Below are 20,364 nucleotides of genomic sequence, written 5' to 3'. Positions count from 1 at the left end.
GCTGCGCATGCGCTGTGGAGACTTGCATTATGGGAAGTGTAGTTGAATGCGATGACAACACTGTTACAAAACCTAAACATCAGTGTGCTCACGTAACTGGTTGTGTAAAGGAAAATAGCGAGCGCGGTTGTCTTGACTGGGCTGCTGAGGCTTTAGTCTGTCATTTATTTCGATTTAACTTCGCATTTGTGCTGATTTGACCCTTTCCAGTCGAGCCGAAGCAGCTTTACTTGAAGTTTTACACCTCGCATGCTGCACTGTGTCTGGAGGAGGTATGTATGATGTGTTTGATGGAGGCATCACGCTCCATCAAAGCTTTACTTGAATGAGGAGTCGTCATGTTAGTTCTTATCTTTGCGTTTTCATTTTTATTTCCTCACATAGTTGTCTTTGATTTGCAGTTTTCTATCTTTGTCACTTTGTTCATTTACTTTCATTGTGCTTCCCTGCAGCTCATCTCGAATCTCGCAGCTTCTCATTCAACCCAATCCTAGGCCCATCACGGTAGTTTACTTCACTAATTCACTCACCAGTGAAACCACCATGTCAGACAAGAAACGCAAGGCAACATCTGCAGCAGCTGCTAAGGAGCCCAGTGCCAAGCAGCCCAAGCTGGCCCCAGCGAAGGAGGAGAAGAAGGCTGCAGGGTGGCTGCAGAGCCTGGTGCAGCAGCAGAGGTCAGAGAATAACGACATGAAATTCAACAAAAAGCGCCTGCGTTTCATATCTGATGCAGTAAAGATCAAGCAGGGCTTAGAGGGAGTCCTGTACTGGATGTTAAGAGACAACAGAGTGCAAGGTAGACACACATCATCATTACAGCAATTAGACACTTTTTTTGGCTTGCATGTTCTCCATGTTTCCCCTGATGAAATGTTTTGCTTCTGTGATTTAGATAACTGGGCACTGATTCACGCCCAGAGGCTCGCTATGAAGGAGAACCTCCCTCTACATGTGTGTTTCTGTCTGGTGGTGCCCAAATCACAACTGTCCACTTTGAGACACTTCAGCTTCATGCTGAAGGGGCTGGAAGAAGTAGCAAAGGTACAGACTTCATGATTTTAACAGGAGAGTCATTCATAAATGATCAAGTAGTATCAACTAGCATTTGCAGGCACTGGTGTAGACTGAACATATGGAGAGGAGCAGTTTAAACAGGAGTCTGGGTGTCCTAATCCTGGAAATTTTGAGCATTACACATGTAAATTTCCACACTCTTGTGAATTTTCTATGCACCAATTTGTGACTCTTTTGCCTCAATTTATGTTGGAATTGTCTTGATGTAAAGAAAGACAAAATTCAGGCACAATGAGTAGAGACTGTTGTGTTTTTTTAACCCCAAATGTGGAGGAGACAAATGCAAATGTTCTAAATGTTGAAAAATATTTCCCATGTGTCCTCCATGAAATCGACACCAATGCGTGCACCCTCTACAAAAGTTCATTGCTTTCAGTTCATCCTGTAATATAAATATTCAGCAAACAGTATATGACATTTTACTAGTATTTACATTAAATACAATTAAATATTGATTTAATGCATATGGTAGTATTGTACAGCACAAGTAACTTGATTTTAGGCCTGAAAAGAGCAAAAATGTCAACTGATACCTGTCAGCTATGTTACAAATAGTCCCATAATTATATATTGACCTAGTTATTGATAAAATTCACAGTATTATGGATGAAGGAGTTTTGAAGTCAAATGTTGTCTGATATTTTTGCATTTTCTTGAATGGTACGTGACCAAACACCCTGAACCAAATCTGTGAGTGTTAACTTTGCTTTTCTGCTTCTACTAAACAGGAATGTAAACACTTAGGCATCCAGTTCCACTTGCTTCATGGTGCACCAGGGGAAGTTCTGCCTGGCTTTGTGTCTGACCGTAGCTTTGGGGCAGTCGTGACGGACTTCTACCCCCTCAGAGAGCCACAACAGTGGTTGAAAGATGTCAAAAAGAGACTTCCAAAGGAAATTCCCCTCATACAGGTAAAAAAAAAATGCTATCAGAGATGTGTAGATAAGATACTCTATGCTCTGGTTGTTTTCTATTGGATATTTCTACCTTCCGCAAACTATTTCCTTGCATTATTTGTTGCCTTCATCACACTGATTCACCAACTAACACACATGAAAACCAGTGTTATTGACCTCACTCACATTTTATGGTCATTGCCTCTATTTCTGCTGTCAGTGTTTCTCCATTATCTCTTATTTTCTTTTTATAGGTTGATGCCCATAATATTGTTCCCTGCTGGGAAGCATCACCTAAACTTGAGTACGCCGCCAGGACCATCAGGGGAAAAATTACCAAGGTTTTGTCTGACTTCCTCACTGATTTTCCTCTGGTAGAGAAACACCCCCACGCTGCTACAAGAGCCGCCAAAGTAAGTGCTGCAGCAAGCGTGAAATGAATAAACATCAATGTAAGGAGTAGAGAAGAAGTCGTGTGTTTGTGGGGTTTTTTTCTGCTAAGTTCAAGGACTTTTGCATCGGTTAAGTTATACGTTTCACCTTAAAATATTCATTGCTTTGGAGGTGTTTTCTAAAATCAATTCAAAGGAAAGTAGGCCGTTAGTGAGCTCATTGATCGGGAGTTTGGAATTTAAGCTGCTGCAAAAAAGTGCTTACTTCTAACCTTCAGCTGTCTTCTTTTCTCTGCACATGACTTATTGATGAGTGAATATAGACAGCAGATTTTTTTGACTGTCCAGAAGTTGAACATTTCTTTTCCCACCCCAGTTATTAAAGCTGCAGGGGTGTGTGCTTTTGCTGCAGTCTTGCGATTGATATGCCGCTCACTGGTTTGAGCCTCCTGATATCGTGAGCTAGGTGAAAGGCTCCAAACTTTCTTGGCTGCTTTTGAAGTTGCCTCTGTAGCGCCACAGCGTATATTTGAGCTCATCACTGTCAGCTGTGACCTCTGCTGAGTTTTTCTTCTTCTCTCCCCTCTTCACCTCACAGCCAGTTGACTGGGACAAAACTCTCACCTCCCTGTCAGTAGACAGAACAGTAGGAGAAACTGAGTGGGCTAAACCAGGCACCAAAGCAGGGATGGCCATGCTGGAGTCCTTCATTGATGTACGTCTTAAACTGTTCGACGCGCAACGCAACGACCCGAACGCTCCCGCCCTCAGCCAGCTCTCCCCGTGGATCCGCTTCGGTCAGTACTGTCATGAAAAGTAACCCACATCTTCAGGGGGAAATTGTAAAAATCTGCTTATTTGCTTTATAAATGTATTCATTTCTTACTATAGCCCCATATCTAAGCTATCCTGTATTGCTAGAATCCTTGAATCCCCGGTGAACTACTTCTGTAGGAAAATATATCATTAAATTATGTCTTTGAGCGCCAGCAGTCAGCCTTTAGATCTGGTCATAGTTCAATATCTGCTGCAGCCCACTTGAAAGAAAGAAACGCTGTATATACTGCAGGCTATTTATACTGCTGATTAGACGTTTCTCACTGGATGATTTTAGATCAAACCCAAAGGGTGAAGCTGTGAAGGTGGATCTGTGTTAATGCCCCTGCTGTTTAGGTTATAGATAAAATTACACTACCGTTCAGAAGCTTGGCGTCACTTAGAAATGTCCTTATTTTTGAAAGGAAAACATTTTTTCCCAAAAATATAACATTAAATCAATCATAAATCCAGTGTAGACATTGTTAATATGGTATATGACTATTCTAGCTGAAAACGGCTGATTTTTAATGGAATATCTCCATAGGGGTACAGAGGAACATTTCCAGCAACCATCACTCCTGTGTTCTAATGCTACATTGTGTTAGCGAATGGTGCTGAAAGGCTCATTGATGATTAGAAAACCTTTCTGTAATTATGCTAGCACACAAATAAAAGTGTGACTTTCCATGGAAAACGTGGAATTTTCCCCCAAATTTTGAATGGCAGTGTAGATTTATTTCCCGACTTAACATTGCAGTGTCTGTTTTTATGCTGATGATACCACCTGCTTTTGACAACCTGCGGACATGCAGACTCACCAGACACAATATTTTCTCCAGCATTCCTGCTCTACATTTTACTCAATCTAAAAGTTGAAACTGGATTACATCAGAACAGAGATTGTCACTTCTTTCAAAGTAAAAATCATTTACCGTATGTTGTATCCTGTATGCTTGTGCTCCTGCCACTATCACTAAAAGGATAATCTGGTTTCTTACAAATCGGGCTGTATGAGGTTCCTGTATATAGTCGGGGTATTACCTACAGTAGATTGCAGTTGGCACGCCTCCACTTTGCACAAGCAGAGATGATGCAGTTAGCAGCGTTCATTCATAGCCCTAGCAAATTTTGACTTAAAGTTACTTTTAGTTGTAAATAAAAGCTGAGAAATTATTTTTTCTTGCACATCATCTTATTATCTTTTGGGGAAACACCTGTGTCATTTCCAATTTAAAAAAAACAAAAAAACTGCTGCGGGTAAAGCAGCAAGAATATATTAACAAACGCATCTACTACATGTATACAGAGAATTTTTTGAGGTGGACCACTTTCTAAGTGGCTATACTATTATACTGCTAACCCTGTTTACAGCAACACATTGTTTGGCTTCTCTGCCAGCAGTCTTCAAACTGGGGGTCTGTAATCTGTTGTGGGTATTACTCTGACTACAGATAAGTATCTGATACAACCTCACTTCAAAGAAACTATCCCTTGAAACCACAGCTCACTTTATACCACAGAGTCATTCATTACTCAGGACAGCGATTGTACTGAACGCTCCTTTCCCTGACATCCAGAAGACGTCAGCATGCCTGTGTCCTCATCTTCATTGCCTATATGTAACATCCTCATTTGCATGAAAGGCCATGACACCAGATCTCTGAGTAGTTTAGCTATAAAATATGCTCATTCTACACCTCCTCGTATTGTCCATCTTTATCTGCCTGTTCCTTCTCCTTTTCAACCCTGTTTTTGTTTCTTCTTTTTTCTTTTTTTTCCCCTACCATCAGGCCACATTTCTGCCCAGCGTGTGGCTCTGCAGGTTCAGCGCAGCGGGAGGACAGCAGGTGTTTCTGTCGCCTCCTTCATCGAGGAGCTGGTGGTGCGCAGGGAGCTGACGGACAACTTCTGCTTCTACAACGAGAAATACGACAGCGTGGAGGGTCAGTGGAGATCTCATTAAAACTGCATCCCCTTCACTCTGGTGCCACCAGTGTCCCATTAGTGGCATCATTTGGATGAGTCACCTGCTTACCAGCTGAATTAATTTGTCTAAATTGATAGAGATTTGGGCGACCTGATAGCTGGGTGGTTGGAGGAAATACCCCATGGGCGCTTCTGCCTTCGAGCAGCGAGTCCCCTGATCCTTGCTGGTTGTTTCCATTTGCTGCATGTCACTTCTCTGCTCTTTTTCCATAATTTTCTCCCTCTGTTCACTGCGGTTGTCAAGTAAAAGCTTAAAATGCCTTAAATAATCTTTAAATTACGGTAGTAGAAATTGAAGAGAAAAGGACAGAAAAGATTCAACTCCAGAGGCTGTCTGAGTATTTTCCTTCCTAAAATATTGCTGTGTGCTGTTCTCAGGTGCGTATGAGTGGGCTCAGAAGACCTTAAAAGATCATGCCAAAGACAAGAGGCCGTACCTTTACACAAAGGAGCAGCTGGAGAAAGCAAAAACTCATGACAAGCTGTGGAACGCAGCCCAGGTACAACATTTAGTGTAAATCAGAGGGCCGTTAGCGAGGTGTGTTGAGCCTAACGTCAGAGTTTTCAGTATCGTGAAGGTGGGTCTTTTTACCTGCTAGATCACCATGGTAACTGATGCTGTAGAGCTGACCTGGTTGGGGGCAGGTTCTGTTCAAAGTTTTGTATTTAAATCAGCTGTAAGAAGCGTCTCCCTTTAACCAAATCAATTCTTAAAGATTCTTTATGAGCGATACAGATTCTCACCTGAGAGAATGTGTTGTATCTGTACGCCTGTTTATCCGTATGTAGCTAAAACCACTGTATGAAATCGTGTAGTTTTAGTATGGCACACTGCATGCATCGCGTTGCCATGGAAACTCGACCTTTATTTAGTTGGTGATGCAGAAATCATATAAATATGTTTCTGTGTTTGGTCAGTTTACACAGTTGATAGAGTTTAGAAGATTGACTATTCCACTGGTGTTTATTACAGAAATGATTCAATGAATAACATTAATTTGGCCACAAATTGAAGTAATATCCTGCAGTATGAGTCCATGTCAGCCCTAAATGCACTTCAGTAGAATATCATGTTTAAATATAACAGCTCTAATGTACAGCTGTCAGAAGTAAGCAGCTGCATTGATCAATAAAATAAATACATAAACACGGCGTTTCTAAAAGCATTCCTGTCCTGCATCATTTGCAGTAGCAGCTTTTACCATCATTAATGTTTATATTCCTCATTGTTTTCCATTATTCCTCCTGTTTGTCTTTATTTACGGGCACCAAAAAATATAGTTTCCTTGTCTGAAAAAAAAATTCAGCTAAAAAATTCACCAGATTTCTGAAAATTTGCAAAACCTTTAGGAAGAAAATTCCCATAATTCCTTAAAAAGTTTCCTGAAAAATTGTATTTAAAAAAAAATCCCCCAAATTTGGCAAGAAAATTCTTGTAAATATATAAAATCTTCCCAAAAAAATCCTAAAAATATGTAAAATGATTGCATATATATATATATACGTAAAACTTCTAATATTTTCTTTAAGCATATTCACAAAAAATCAACAAAAATCCAGCGAATTTCACTGGATTTTTTTGTGAATGTTCTTAAAGAAACTTCTTTTTTTAACTTTTTTTTTTTTACCAAAAATGTTCAGAAGTTTCACTGTGAAAATGTTTTTTTTCTCCACCTTTTCAAACTTTAGAACGGGTCATTTTGACCCACAGGAGAAAATGAAGGTTAAAATAACCTGCTGACTGAAGCAGCTGCACACGATCATTTCATTTTGTGCAGAAGAGGAATCAAATAATGTGTTAAAGGCCCCCATTGATTTGAAGCAGACAGGCCGAGTTGACAAAGATAGTCTATAGCCACCTTCATGATGCCCGTTAACTCTGACTGAGGTTTTAATAAGAAGGCCTGACTATGTCAAACTGGCTTCGTGATGCAGCCCTCAGATCTCCGTTCCTCTCATTCAGACTGATTTATTCACTCGTCCATGTTTGTTTCTATCCCTACATTAGTACCAGATGGTTAGCGAGGGGAAGATGCATGGTTTCCTCAGGATGTACTGGGCCAAAAAGATTCTGGAGTGGACTTCTTCTCCAGAGGAGGCGCTATCCATCGCTCTCTACCTCAACGATCGCTACGAGCTGGACGGTCAGGACCCCAACGGCTTCGTCGGTAACTACATGTTATTGATTTCAGCAAGCATGTCGCTTTTGTAATCAGTGCTTCTTGCATTCAAACCGTCCCTGCTGTGCTTCCATTCTGCAGGTTGTATGTGGTCTATTTGCGGCATCCATGACCAGGGATGGGCAGAGAGGCCTATTTTTGGAAAGATCCGCTACATGAACTACAAAGGCTGCCTTCGGAAGTTTAACGTAGCCCAGTTTGAAAAAAAATACTGCCCAAAAAATCTCTGAAGCATGACACATTTTGAAGGATGTATATCTCCTACACCTTCGCCTCAGGGAGATTTTCTTTATTTACATCCTTTGTAGCAGTTGATGTTTTTCTCTTCTTTGTTTATCACTGTTTGTTTTATCAAAAACCCTCTGTCTATTATTGCCTCAACTGTTGTTTTTTGTTACATATACAGGGAGCTGGTGTCTCTTTTTAGTTGATGTTTCTTTATTAGCATGAGAAAGAGGTTTTTATTTTGTGCTTGTGATGCTTTTTATACTGGTTAGGACTGCTATTGTTCCTTTCATTTTACACAACAGATGCTGTTTGTGGTCGCAGTTCAACGACTGCTTCACAACCTGCTGTTGCTGCTCTTTCATACAATTAAAGTCATATCAAAACACAATTACAAGCCATTTTCTGTTCACTTACGTCAGTTTCATTGTTTATTTTCAGTTCTCCCACTGCAACCTATTCTCAAGACCTGAAAAGCAGGATATTAGCAGACTGAACTGTTCTTCACACAAAGCCACACTCACTCCCAAAATAAGTAAAACTTGATTTCATGTGAATCAAATAAAGCGTAGCCAGAGTTTTAAGGTTTTAGGTGTTTAATGAGAGGCTTTTAACACATCATCTCACGGATCAACGCATTAGGCGTGAACGGACAGAAAAAAAAAATGAGACAAATTCACATGTTCATTAATCCAAATAAACAAAAAAAAGAAAATTATACACAGTATTCTATGCTCTTTTTTTTAAAGTGACTAGGGTTCATAGCAGTCCCAAATATGCTTAAATTGAGCTCAGATGTAATTAAACAGACACAAAACCCACTGCTGTCCAACCTAATTAACTGCACCCTCAGTAGTGGATAAAAACAATCCCTATAGGTAATGACGCGCTTAACACCAATTTACAATTTACAATATGAAGCCTTGTCTGTGCTGTGAGCTCTTTTGTTGTCTGAGTCCATTCCAGGGGAAACAGATCCGTCTCCCTAGATTGTGCTTTCTGGTGCTAATTAGTTGAAACAGCTAGTGTATGGTTAGAGGGAATAAGAATATTACTGTGTGGTATATTACTCTGTAATTTACTGCTTTATAGTCCCCACAGTTCTAAGTTTCTATCATACTTGATATTTGCTTTTGCAAACTGCTGTGGGTTGAGAGTAAATCAGTTCCTGATAGGATGTTTGGATGAAAGGCAGCGGGACTGTGAGTCATATCAACAACAAATGCTGAGATTTCAAACATGAGTTATTCTCCTAGGATATTAGCACTGATGGAAACTATTTCAGCAGATTAGAAATGTATTCTGAAATGGGGAAAAAAAGGCAATGTAAGATCAGGGACAACTTCAGGGTTCCAGATCAGAGAGTAAATGAGAGCGTGCTGAGCGTCAGGAGACACATTGGACAGCTCACAGAAAATATAATCCCATAAAAAGTGTGAGGGAGTTGTTATAAAACAGCCAACAGTGGGATAAAGAGAAAGCTAAATACCGTGGAAGTGAAGCACATTAAGTTTCCAGTGACCAAGGAATTTTAAAAACTTCTTACTTTACATAATCCATACAGTATCATCTCATAATCGGGATTTTGAAGAGTTTGAATATTATAGTTTTTTTTTTCTGTTTCAAATCTTTTCCATCTGTTTGGTTTACGTCGGTTCTGCTGTTGTTGTTGTTCCACATTGAAATGGTGTGATCAGCATCAGGTACATGTCTTTTACAATCAAGTTGATATTTAGGTTAACATAGAAAATGATGCAGTCAACTTTTTACAGTTTTACAACCACATGGCTGAAGCTGCAGATGAGTCTCATACCTTTAAGATGTTCACATTATGAGTCCAGTCAAACAAGGCAAAGCACTTTGCTGATGATTATCATTGCTTTATGACATCAAATAGCCTTTCAATTAAACATAAGTTTATAGCAATGCTCGCTGTGAGCTGACTTCCAAGCTGATTGGCATCCCTAGAGTCTGAAAATGTCTTCCTTCGTCCATGGTGCTTTCACCCTCTCAACTATGAAAGTATGAATCATTCGTACAAGAGGACATCAGACTAACATGTAGAGAGATTGCAGAATAATAGTGTCCTGGGATTTATATGCCTTTTATGGAATGGCTAAACTCACCTGTTGCTACAAGGACAAAATTAAGACTAAAGAGGTTCCAAAGTTCATCAATCTACCTTGTATATCCCCCTTGTCTTTTTTTCTCCCAATATTTACAGATTCTAAATTATTTTTTGCTTATGTAACCAGGGTAGGTAACATCAGGTTATTAATAGTGTTTTTAGTCAGTATTTTGAGTTATTCCCTTAATTTGCATTTTCTCTCAGGCTCTCAGGAGAATTAGAGCCTCAAGTTGGCCCCATGGTGGTAGTAGGCCATTATTGCACCTAAGATTGAATTTGATAGGTTTGTTAGTGCGCGAAAAAGTGCTAGGAGTGGCCATCTTACTGAAATAGGCCATCTTTTCTTTCGCTTGCAGCACCCAGTCATGTGTGGATGCTGTGCTCGAGCTAGAGCTGGGTTTACTTAGAAACCGATCCATAAATAAGGTATTTTGACACTGAAGTTAACTGCAGAAGTTACAGAAGTAGATAAGACTCGTCAGACGTCTTTGAACCACATAGAAATCGATATTCCGGTGAGTTAAGGGTGTCCTTCAAGATTTGCTATAGCATGCTAACGCTAGCAAAGTGATGCTAAAAAACAGGAAACACGAGCCCCGTGGTTAGTCTAAAAAAACTTTGATAGGAATGAAGTGCTTTCCCAGTAATATTTGTTAACTGTTTATGTGTTTACTGAGTTGTATGTGGTTACTACTTGAGCAATTTACTGTGTAAAATGAAGTTTCGCCACTCGGCGCTGGCTAGTTGAACGCTGCTTATGTTCGTATGCGTTTCATGCAGCTAGACTGTGAGTTACTGAGTCCTAGTAAAACTGTAAAATGTGTTTCATTATCAGCTGTAGGCTAAGGGAAGAATGTGTTTAAACTCAAAAGGTTATATTGTTCATCTGTGATGTGTTGTTATGTGTACAGCCTGTTAGGAGTTAGGACTGGCAGAATGGTAACTTTATTGAAGAAGATGTATTGGACACTTATTATGGATTGTATGAGTAACTGCCTTGCACATTCATGTAGGCTGCTTTTTTTTTTTTTTTTTTTGAGGACTCTCTTCAGCGGGATTTCCATCTTCATCCATCTGCCACTGCGTTGATGTCCATCCACGTCCATATCTCCATCTTCATCACGCTGGGATCGGCCATCACTTCATGCCGTCTGATCGGACATTCGTTATAAGGGGGCGGTAGGATTTTTCTGAGTGCACTCGACATTTGTTTTGTTTTTTGTTTTGTTGCCCAGAGGTTTGGGGTTTGATTTGCCTGGCCGGCCAGTTGTGGGTGAACAAAGACATTTTATCCTTGGAACTGCTGGTGGACTCAGTTGTGATCATTGTGAACTGTCACTAGATGCAGTGCTTTGGTCGTTTCAACATTCATGAGCTCAATTTTAAACATAGGTTCAATATACTTTTTTCCTAAAAATTTACAATCTGTTGCCATTGTGTGTTTTGGGGTGACTGTATTCTTAACAAAACTCCCTCCCAAACCTGAATTACACTTTAAGGTGTTAGAACTGAAAGGGAAGGTTACGCTTACACTGAGATTTGCTGTAGTGCGGTAAGTACATTTTCCCACAGGCTTCTCTGTGAGCTTGTTGTGCAGCGTTGCATCTGAATAATGTTACGGCACAACCTTGACACTCCTATACTGATGGGTTCGAGCAATTTGCTGCAGTGAGGTAGTGGAAATGCCTTCAAATTGTGTTTCTTAGATTATCATTCACCGGCCAGGCTTCTTTGTAAGAAAATTCATTCCTCTCAGCCTGACATTTGCCCCAGAATCTGAAGTCCCACATTTATAATCACCCTCTTTCCCACACTTATTTTTCATGCATTCATTCATTCGTTACACCCACTTATCATGTTCAGGGTCGCAGAAGAAGGAGGTGAGAGCACACGCTGGGTGAGAGACTGATGGATGCTGCTCCTTTTGTTGACTTTAATTAACTTAATTTTCTTTATATAACCGTAGCTGTTTAGTGCTGAGCTGGTAACATTTGTTTGCCGAACCTACTGGCAGAATTCGAAGTTATTAGGAGAGTTGAATGTGAACCAAATGGGCCGTATAAACAAAATAATGATCTGAAAGACACTGAAACACAACAAGCTGTGGGGTACTGCAGAGTGAAATGATCATTTTCGGTGGCTGTCACTTTCACATTAGCCACAGCTATTTAATTCTTTGTTAATTTGGTCTGAACAAAGGTTCACACTACAGGAGGCTTCATTTAGGTTGCATCGCTCACATCAGAAGAAACAGATTTTTGTCTTTCTAGTGTCATACATGAACTAACTGCAGAATATGATGATTATTTTTGCTAGAGGGAGCAGTAAGGGAGCAGTGCCATGTCATGGGGAAGCAGAAATTAACAAAATGGAGACTGGGGTAAAAGCTTGCTCTAACACTAATAATACTTGCAATGAGAAAAAACAAGTGAGTTTGACTTGACTGCACGCTATTACAGTAGAACTTCTCATTCACAAGGTTGCCACATCCTAAAACATTCCCTGCTTTGTTGTGTAGTTTACTCAAAATGGGACCATAATTAAGTAAATTAGTGTCACGCTGTGTTGAAGGAGACTTGAAAATAGTGGCTGAAACTATAAACTCATTGGGAAAATGTTCACTGAGGTAGTAGAACAAATGAGAAGCAGGATTATTTTCTCATTGATTTCAATACAGTTGGACTTCAGCAGACAACCAGAGGAGTCGCCCCCTGCTGGCAGTTCGAAAGAATGCATGCTTATTGAACTAATGCTGACTTCACTTCACATTTACTGCCTTTGACATATAATTTATGGTTTTGAGTGAACAACCTCCTCATACAGACGGCCATTTCCAACTTGAACTGAACTGAAACTTTTATGATCATGTACAAGGTGCTGTAACTAATGTACTCGGCCCTCTGCTTAATACATCAGTTCAATGATATATTAGTGTCATGTCTTCCTCATCTTTTTTCACAGCTGCTCATCACCTCTGAGCTCCAATCAGAGTGTCACCGTCGGCTCCCGTCCTCAAATTACACTCAGACTCATGATGAAACACCTCACATCACTCTTTGTGGCAGGAAATCATATCTCCTCCTCCATATCCTTTGTCTTTCTATAGTATCTCCTGTCCAGCCATATGTCAATTATCCTTTTTGGTGTCACAGGAACATTGAGTATGGTACTGTAGCCTGAAGGTTACTTCTTCCAATCATGGGCAGCTTTAATAGAGGTGGTGTGTGAGTTCATCGCTACACTGACTGTCAATTAAATTTCTAAATTAAAAACTGTAATTCTGCTTTTCATTATGTTGTGAGTCAAAACATGCCAGGATGATGTATGTAAATTAATTCTTAAAAAAAGAAAAAGAAATCCACGTAGGTTGAGTTTGATGAGATGGATTCCAGTATGTGGAACCAAAAATTTTTCTTTTCTTACCTCTTACATTGCCTACTGAGCATAACTTGAACATTACATTGTTATAATTCTTGTCTTTTGTGCTGATTTGTCCTTTTTTTAAACTGTGCTGACATTCTGCTCACACAATTCTTTAAAGTTAAATGATAGTCTGCTTCAAAGTATTTTATCAGAGTGCCACGGGCCTCAATCATAACCTCGCTCTCGAGTGAATACCATTACTTGGGTGATACTTTGATGCAGCCTGTAAAGTGGGGTTTATTTGCAGAGGCGGGCGTGTAAACAGTGTTTTCTGCTATGGTGATGGAAGTTGTGGGTAGATTGGCCTTCATTAGCGCTGGTGTGGCACAATGATAACGCTGTGTCATTACAAAGCGATTTGTCAGTATTCAACCACTGGCTCATCTTTGTCTTCTGTCACGTCCGGATTCATCTCCTCTTTCATTGTTTCCATATTAATGACATCATTTTCCCCTTTAGCTCCTACCCCTCGCTGCCATCATCTCCAGATGAGTTTTCCCTCTACATTCTGCGTCATTCAAAGTTGAGATGAGGCATCCCAGTTGAGAAGTTTCTTGTGGCTCTTGGCACGGCTCGTTACTATAAGTCAAACTGTTCGGTTCGGCACTTTAACTGTGATGTTTACACAGTAGACATTCATGTCCCAGAGCTGGTTACTCTATAGGAGTCTCCAGCTCATGAAACTCAATACATGAAAGCCAGAGCAAAGACTCATTGTGCTCTTTTCTCTCTGAGTTAGAGCAGTAGTAAGAACAATAGGTCTTGATGTTTGAATGCAAATCAGGTGATTGTGCTCTATTACAAGAATACATGCTGAGAAAAATGTAAATGTTTTCATCAAATAGGGAAGAACGCTGCCTTTGATCTTGCACCTACTGTAAAAGCATGATAAATATTCACGTCCTATATGGACATACAATTAAAAGGAGGCCACTTCCATTAGAAGAGCGATACATGCATGTGATCCTTTAGACATGGCAACAAGCATTTCTAGAGCAATGTATCCATTATAAAGATGTCAGTTATATGTAGAATTACTGATAACGTGCATTGTACAATGCATAATGCATGTATTATTATGTGTGGAGACATGGAAAGTGGAATGTAATTTGCCCCTCAGGTGTTTTCAGAATACAGTTTAAATGAGTATAAATATCGCAAACAAACTGCCTTATGCAGAGCCCCCTCCTTCGTTTAATCGACTTTCATTTTCACCTCTTATTCAATGATGAAGCGGGCATGTTTGTGTTGTCCCCTACGCTGTGACTGTTAATGATGGCACTCAGAGCTACAGAATAATGCATAGGCAGGGTTGGAAATGATATGCTTCACATTATATATTATCTCCAATAAATACATTCACCTACACCACAAACAGACATCCACATCTTGTTGGGTTGCCACATCCTTGCATAAAAACGCTGTTTTATTATTTATATGGTAATTTTCTTGTTCGTTCAAATGGCCACCTCACCATCGTTTCGCCTCACTCAGTGCGTTCTCTTATTGGTCGTTTATCTAGATGTGATTGGTGTTATTGCAGTTTTGTGTCTGGAGGACTTCCAGACACAGTAGGAGAGTGTGCAGCATGCAAATATGCTGAGTTTTCTTTAAGCGTGTCTTCGAGGCTTGCCATGTAGTCTTTGGTCACAGGGTTTGTAAAGTCCGGTTATCTTTATTTGACATCCCCTACCCCTTGGCGGGATAAGTCCTTCCCTTAGGATTTAAGAGCTTCCCATTTGATTGTCTTCAGGCTGCTTAAATATTCACAGATGGGGGACAAAATTAAGGCAAAACCAACGTAAACTTCGTATCACGTTGACCCTCTAGAACAGCTTCAATGCTAATTATGTGAGGGACTTTTTCTGAAGTCTTGGAGCTCTACTGCAAAGACAGAACCCCTTATTCCCCAGAAATATTTCATCACTAGGTGTTCTTTTAAACGTTTATGTGGCATTTTCTTCTTTTTGGAGAGTTAGAGTGGTGAGAGAACGGAAATATGGGGAAAAGGAGCAAGGAAATGACACAAAATAAGAGTCCAGCTAGGTGGTTATCAAGCTCCTGACTCACTGCTTGAAGGCGTTTGCTTCCATTTGGTGTTGGCCACTCGACTATAAGGTCACCTCTTATATAGTCTGACTCAGCAGATGCATGATGAAGGTATTAACCTGCCACTGACCGCTCATTTCAGGCATCTTTATCCTTCTCTTTCAGTATCTACACCCTACTTCACTGAAAATTTCAAGTTTTGCTAAGGATTGTGATCATGCAGTAAGGGAGCTCTGGAAGTTTTTTTTTATGGTGGATTATCCATTTTAATCACAGTGCTTGTCTCCCTGTATGCAAATGTCCCATCACAACGATTCCACCTGTCATTTTCTTGAGGGAACACCAAAGCTGTGTCCTTTGTTTAACCCAGGCCACAATTACTTTGATTAGTTTAAAGAAATGCAAACAAGGCAGAGCATTTTTGCCCCTAAGGCAGAATGATAGTGTGGTACATCTGGACCATAATGTACTGTAGAATGGGCTGGCAAAGTAAAACTACCCTTCATATTGTGGTGATCAGTCCAAAATCTTTCACAGATGAGTAGAGATTTCCAATTTTACATAGTCTTTATTGTCCCATCGAGTGATTGTTTCAACAAGCTTGTACATAATGCACACAAAACATAAAGCCACGCCACAGCATATAACGTTAACATCCCTACCCGAACCTTTGTACAATTATTAAGTTTTTCCTTTCATTTGTCTCTGAATTCCTTTGTCGAAAGGTTGAAAGTCCATTTCTAAGTCTGTATCTTCAAGGTCAAGGTGCTGCGTTGGGTCACCTGAGAGCTGGAGCGGGACGACCAGTTGCTGGAATAACACGTAATATGACTGAACATTTCCCTGAACCTGGTGGACATGAGGTTGTAGAGGATAGGGTTGATGGCAGAGCTCAGGTAGAAACAGACCCCTGAGATGATGTGGACATGTGCGTAGATCCTGTTGTGCTCCTCGGACGACTTATCCATGTAGCTCCACGCCAAGCGGTCCAAGTGGAAGGGAGCCCAGCAGAAACCGAATACCACCACCAACACACCTAGACCAGATGGAAGAAATTCATGAGTCAGAGTCAACCGGACAGAAAGAGACATGTGAGGCAACTTAAGAATCGCGACATCAGTTCAATCATCAGTGACAGATGGCAAGACAAAGCTGAGATAGATGGATATCTGAGTTAAAAATAGTAAAAGGCTAAATAGGCTGAAAACAGCATATGAGAGCAAATGGTTTTCAGCACTTATGTGCACATGCATACAGCCATGTTTCCATCACTTCTGAGGACACTGACTTCCATTGTCCTCGTCACATTCGAATTTCCTGATTTACCCTTAACGGAACTTGCGTCTTGTCCACAAAAGATCTCCACATTATGAGCAAACAGACTGTGGGTGATACAGGTGCATACGCATTCAGAATTAAAATTCTGTCTTCTGCTGCTTAGCAACTTGCCAAATAAAGTTACTAAAACACCACCTACACAGCATTTTGGTGACTTGCAGGTTGCGTTTGCTCAGCCTCCGCTGATGGGAAATGGAGACACATTCAGATCCAAAGCTACTATTATTATCCGCCGCCATCATTACCCTCTCCCTGTGCAGACGCAAGCCGATGAGCAGGTAGAGGATGCTAATGATCAGCATGGGTAGCAGGAAGAAGACCACCGTGGAGATCAGAATGATCAGGTTGTATATCCAGGTAGGCTTGACCATATCTGAAAACGAAGATGTCACAATGTGGGATTGGAAAGATTAATGAATAAGGTCATATTCTCAATTGTATTAGTTAAAATAGAGATAGGTCTGTCGGACCATTGAAATGGACTGTATAGCCAAATCCTACAGACTGTTCTTGTAGCATAATTAGCAGACTGACATATTAGGTTTCTAGCAATACATATCGACTCTTGGATGGATTGCAATGAAATTTAATACAGTACCAAGTTTTCTAGATGACACATTCTAATGACTGTGGTGGTCTTGTCTCATGCCACCAGCAGGTCAAAATTATCTACTGAAATATGTCAACAACTATTCGGTATATTTACACAAAGGTTTGCTTGGGAATTTTATGGTCTCCAACAATGTTTCATAATGATGTTCGATATTCTGTGACTGGAAGGAAATGTCGCAGTCACTCTTGGATGGAGCGATATGTCATTTTGTTCAGATATTGCTTTCCTAGCACCATTCTCTGGTGAAAATCTTTTGATTTCTTCTTTGACCTATTAAAATTTGACCAAAGCAGGAATAGAATCTTTACAGTGAGGTTTGGGATTCGGTGTAACCCCTGCTTATTTTCTTTACCATCTCACTATACTGAGATGCCAAACAAAGTAGCCTTTTTCCTGTTTAATATTAAAACATGTTGAAATTTGCATTGGGCCTCACAGAGCTGTCACCATGGCAAGAATAAAATCTATATTCTATACGTACCACAGATAGCAGATTGGGGAAACTGTCGGCCAAAAATTGGGGGCAGAACCACCACCCCATGCAGACTAGTGTTCGGTGCGGCACACAGCATGGACAGACCCCACAGCGTGAGGATGACCCTCTTGACGTGAGCACGCGTGGTCATGTGTTTGACTTTGAGTGGATGCACCACAGCTACGTAACGCTCCACGCTGAGCGCCGTGACGTTGAGGATGGAGGCGAAACAGACAGTCTCAAACAGGAAGGTTTTAAAGTAGCAGCCACCTTCCCCGAACAGGAAGGGATAGTTCTGCCACATGTCATAGAGCTCCAGCGGCATGCCCAGCAGCAGCACCAGCAGGTCAGACACGGCCAGGCTCAGCAGGTAGTAGTTGGTGGGCGTCTGCATCACCCTGTAGCGCAGAATAACCGCACAGGTGAGGGAATTGCCCAGGACACCCACCATGAAGATGGTGAGGTAGGTGATGCAGACGGGAAGAAACACAGGAGACCTGGGCGTCCCCAGGTATACAGTCAGGTAGTCCGTCACACTCAAGCACATTTCGTCCAGTTGTTTTTCAGTAGCATTAGCCACAACCCAAGAGATGTTCATCCCACACAGCACAGCAGCCTCAGGGCAGCCAACGTCACTGAAAACTGCATCATCTTTTGAGGAAAGAGCTGCACGAGAGCAGTTGAGCGCCAACATCCTGGTGATTGGCAGGAAGGATCCTTATAAACCTGATGAGAAAAAGAAAGGATACATTTTTAAAGCAGCACTCCTTCGGTTTTACAGACTAAAGTTCAGTAAACGTTCATCCTGTGACAGTTCTCGAACGTAAGGGTTAAAAAATTGGAGGTTTGGAAATCAAAAGTTGGATCCATCTATTAAGTGGGGAGACTAATGGAAGATTCTAGTCTGTTGCTGAATTTTTTTTTGAGTCCCTCAACTTTGATCCTGTTAGGCATAACATATACCCTTTAAGCTGCAAGAAGTACAGATAAATTATGTTATCACCTTGTTCCACATGCCAAAAATGATTGTCTGGATCAGGGAAATTCAGAGGATCAGGTTCTTAATAAGAGTCATGCTGAGCTGCTACTTCTTTTCTTTAAACCTTAAGTGTTCCTGACAGTGTGTGAACTGCAGTGTGCCTTTGGGGTACCTCATTCATTTCCTTTGCCGTGGTCAGAAATGCCCAATGCACCATGTATAATATAGATTTTCCTTATTCCTGTTAATAAAAGTATGAATCATGAGACTAAGAAAACATTGCTTTTCTGTTATGTTCTACAGTGGTTCTTTTTTTCCTGATCTCCGAGCTACAGCGAGGGAAGTATCACGCCGCAACGCTTCGATGCACGCTGGTATCTTTGTTAAAATGAATTAGTGAAGAATCACTCTCATGCGTGAAGCATACATTTATAATAGGGTAATTGTATGCATGATTCATTCTGATGAAGACACAGAAAAATAGCATATTGAGAACAAGTTGTGAAATGAGGTACCCCAGTAAGTTCACAAATTACACTGAGACATGCAATCTAGGAATAAAATGTAGTACTATGAACGATGCGGCGATAACTTTTCATTACGATGTCTATTAATTCCAATAGAAGTAGGATTGGGCATTTATTTGTATGTGGTTTATTGCACAATTAGACATTATAGTTTGCAAAAAATAAAATCAGAGATAAAGCACCTAAGTGATATCTTAATCACCACCTCACACACAGCCTGTTGTTATCGAAGCAGCTGTAACTGGGCTTTCGGCTTTCATCTATCAGCTAATTGTGCACATAAGGAGAAGCAACACGCTGATTAAATGCTGCCTAATCAGTTTAATGAATACATTAAATAATTAAAATGTTCAACACAACCTGCCATGTTCTCTTAGTTATAGACATGTAATCATGCATGCCTAATTCTGCATAAGCATTCTAATTTTCTTAAACCTGATTAGTAAACCCTCGTCCTCCCACACACACAAAAAAAAGTATTTTACAATTAGCAAAGCAAACAAATGTCTCATTGAAGCTTTATGTTCAGCAGACTACAAACTCCAGAAAGACTTCTGTTTGGATTCCCACACTGGATTTGTATAGCTGGTGAACAAACAACTGAGTTATTAATAAAAGTCCACGTCAGAAACACACACACACCCTGAAACTCACCTGTAGTTTGTATTCTTCCTCTTATTTACAGGCTGACCACACTTTGAAGAAATGAGAGATGATGTGCAATCGTGGCATTTCTCTGCATCCTGGACTTTCTTCTGACACTTTATCTTAACCGCTTTGGTGCTCCAGTGCGTCACTGCTGCCTCGACTTCCCGTATTTGATGGCTGGTGTTCACTCCACCTCTTTCTCTCTTTCTCTCTCTCGCTCGCTCTCTCTCTCTCCCTCTTTTCATTCCTCACCACCAGAGCATCATGTCCATATCCACCGTTTCTTTTTTTCCCATTTCTCTGCTCCAATTCAAGTTATTTCCACCTTTCATTCCCCCTCCCGCTTTTTCAGGCGAACACACACACACACACACACACATACTGCAATCATTGAGTCCTACTGAGTCTATACCTTGTCATTCTCCGTTCTATTACTTTCTGTGAAAGTCCCTCGTATTGCTACAGTGTGAAACTGAAGGTTGAGATTGCTTTGACCCTGAAACCTGTGGTCTGAATGTGTATAGGGTCCATAGGGGGACAGAAAAATCACAGTTGCAGAGAGGGCGTCTGCAGATGCAATAAAAAAAAATCAATGTATTAATATGAAGT

General features: G+C 40.6%; 2 protein-coding genes across 2 annotated transcripts; one reads left to right on the top strand and one right to left on the bottom strand.

Moving 5' to 3' along the window:
* The first annotated feature begins 87 nt into the window (after positions 1 to 87).
* Positions 88 to 7,966, top strand: cpdp (CPD photolyase). Its single transcript, XM_022213121.2, has 10 exons — positions 88 to 272; positions 453 to 799; positions 896 to 1,044; positions 1,806 to 1,988; positions 2,228 to 2,386; positions 2,964 to 3,162; positions 4,975 to 5,127; positions 5,549 to 5,670; positions 7,179 to 7,338; positions 7,432 to 7,966. Exons 1-10 carry the CDS (start codon positions 250 to 252, stop codon positions 7,578 to 7,580), a joined length of 1,644 nt encoding a protein of 547 aa, XP_022068813.2. The 5' UTR covers positions 88 to 249; the 3' UTR covers positions 7,581 to 7,966.
* Positions 7,967 to 15,723: 7,757 nt separating this feature from the next.
* LOC110964476 (neuromedin-U receptor 1-like) lies at positions 15,724 to 19,924 on the bottom strand. Its single transcript, XM_022213234.2, has 4 exons — positions 19,762 to 19,924; positions 17,608 to 18,327; positions 16,653 to 16,886; positions 15,724 to 16,211 (listed from the first exon to the last, which is right to left on the bottom strand). Exons 2-4 carry the CDS (start codon positions 18,293 to 18,295, stop codon positions 15,916 to 15,918), a joined length of 1,218 nt encoding a protein of 405 aa, XP_022068926.2. The 5' UTR covers positions 18,296 to 18,327; positions 19,762 to 19,924; the 3' UTR covers positions 15,724 to 15,915.
* Between the last annotated feature and the right edge of the window lie 440 nt (positions 19,925 to 20,364).

This window comes from Acanthochromis polyacanthus, chromosome 9 (genome assembly GCF_021347895.1).
Source record: "Acanthochromis polyacanthus isolate Apoly-LR-REF ecotype Palm Island chromosome 9, KAUST_Apoly_ChrSc, whole genome shotgun sequence".
In the NCBI taxonomy this organism is placed as follows: domain Eukaryota; kingdom Metazoa; phylum Chordata; class Actinopteri; family Pomacentridae; genus Acanthochromis; species Acanthochromis polyacanthus.
The sequence above is the reverse complement of the archived record's forward strand: the minus strand, read 5'-3'. Positions and strand labels throughout refer to the sequence as shown.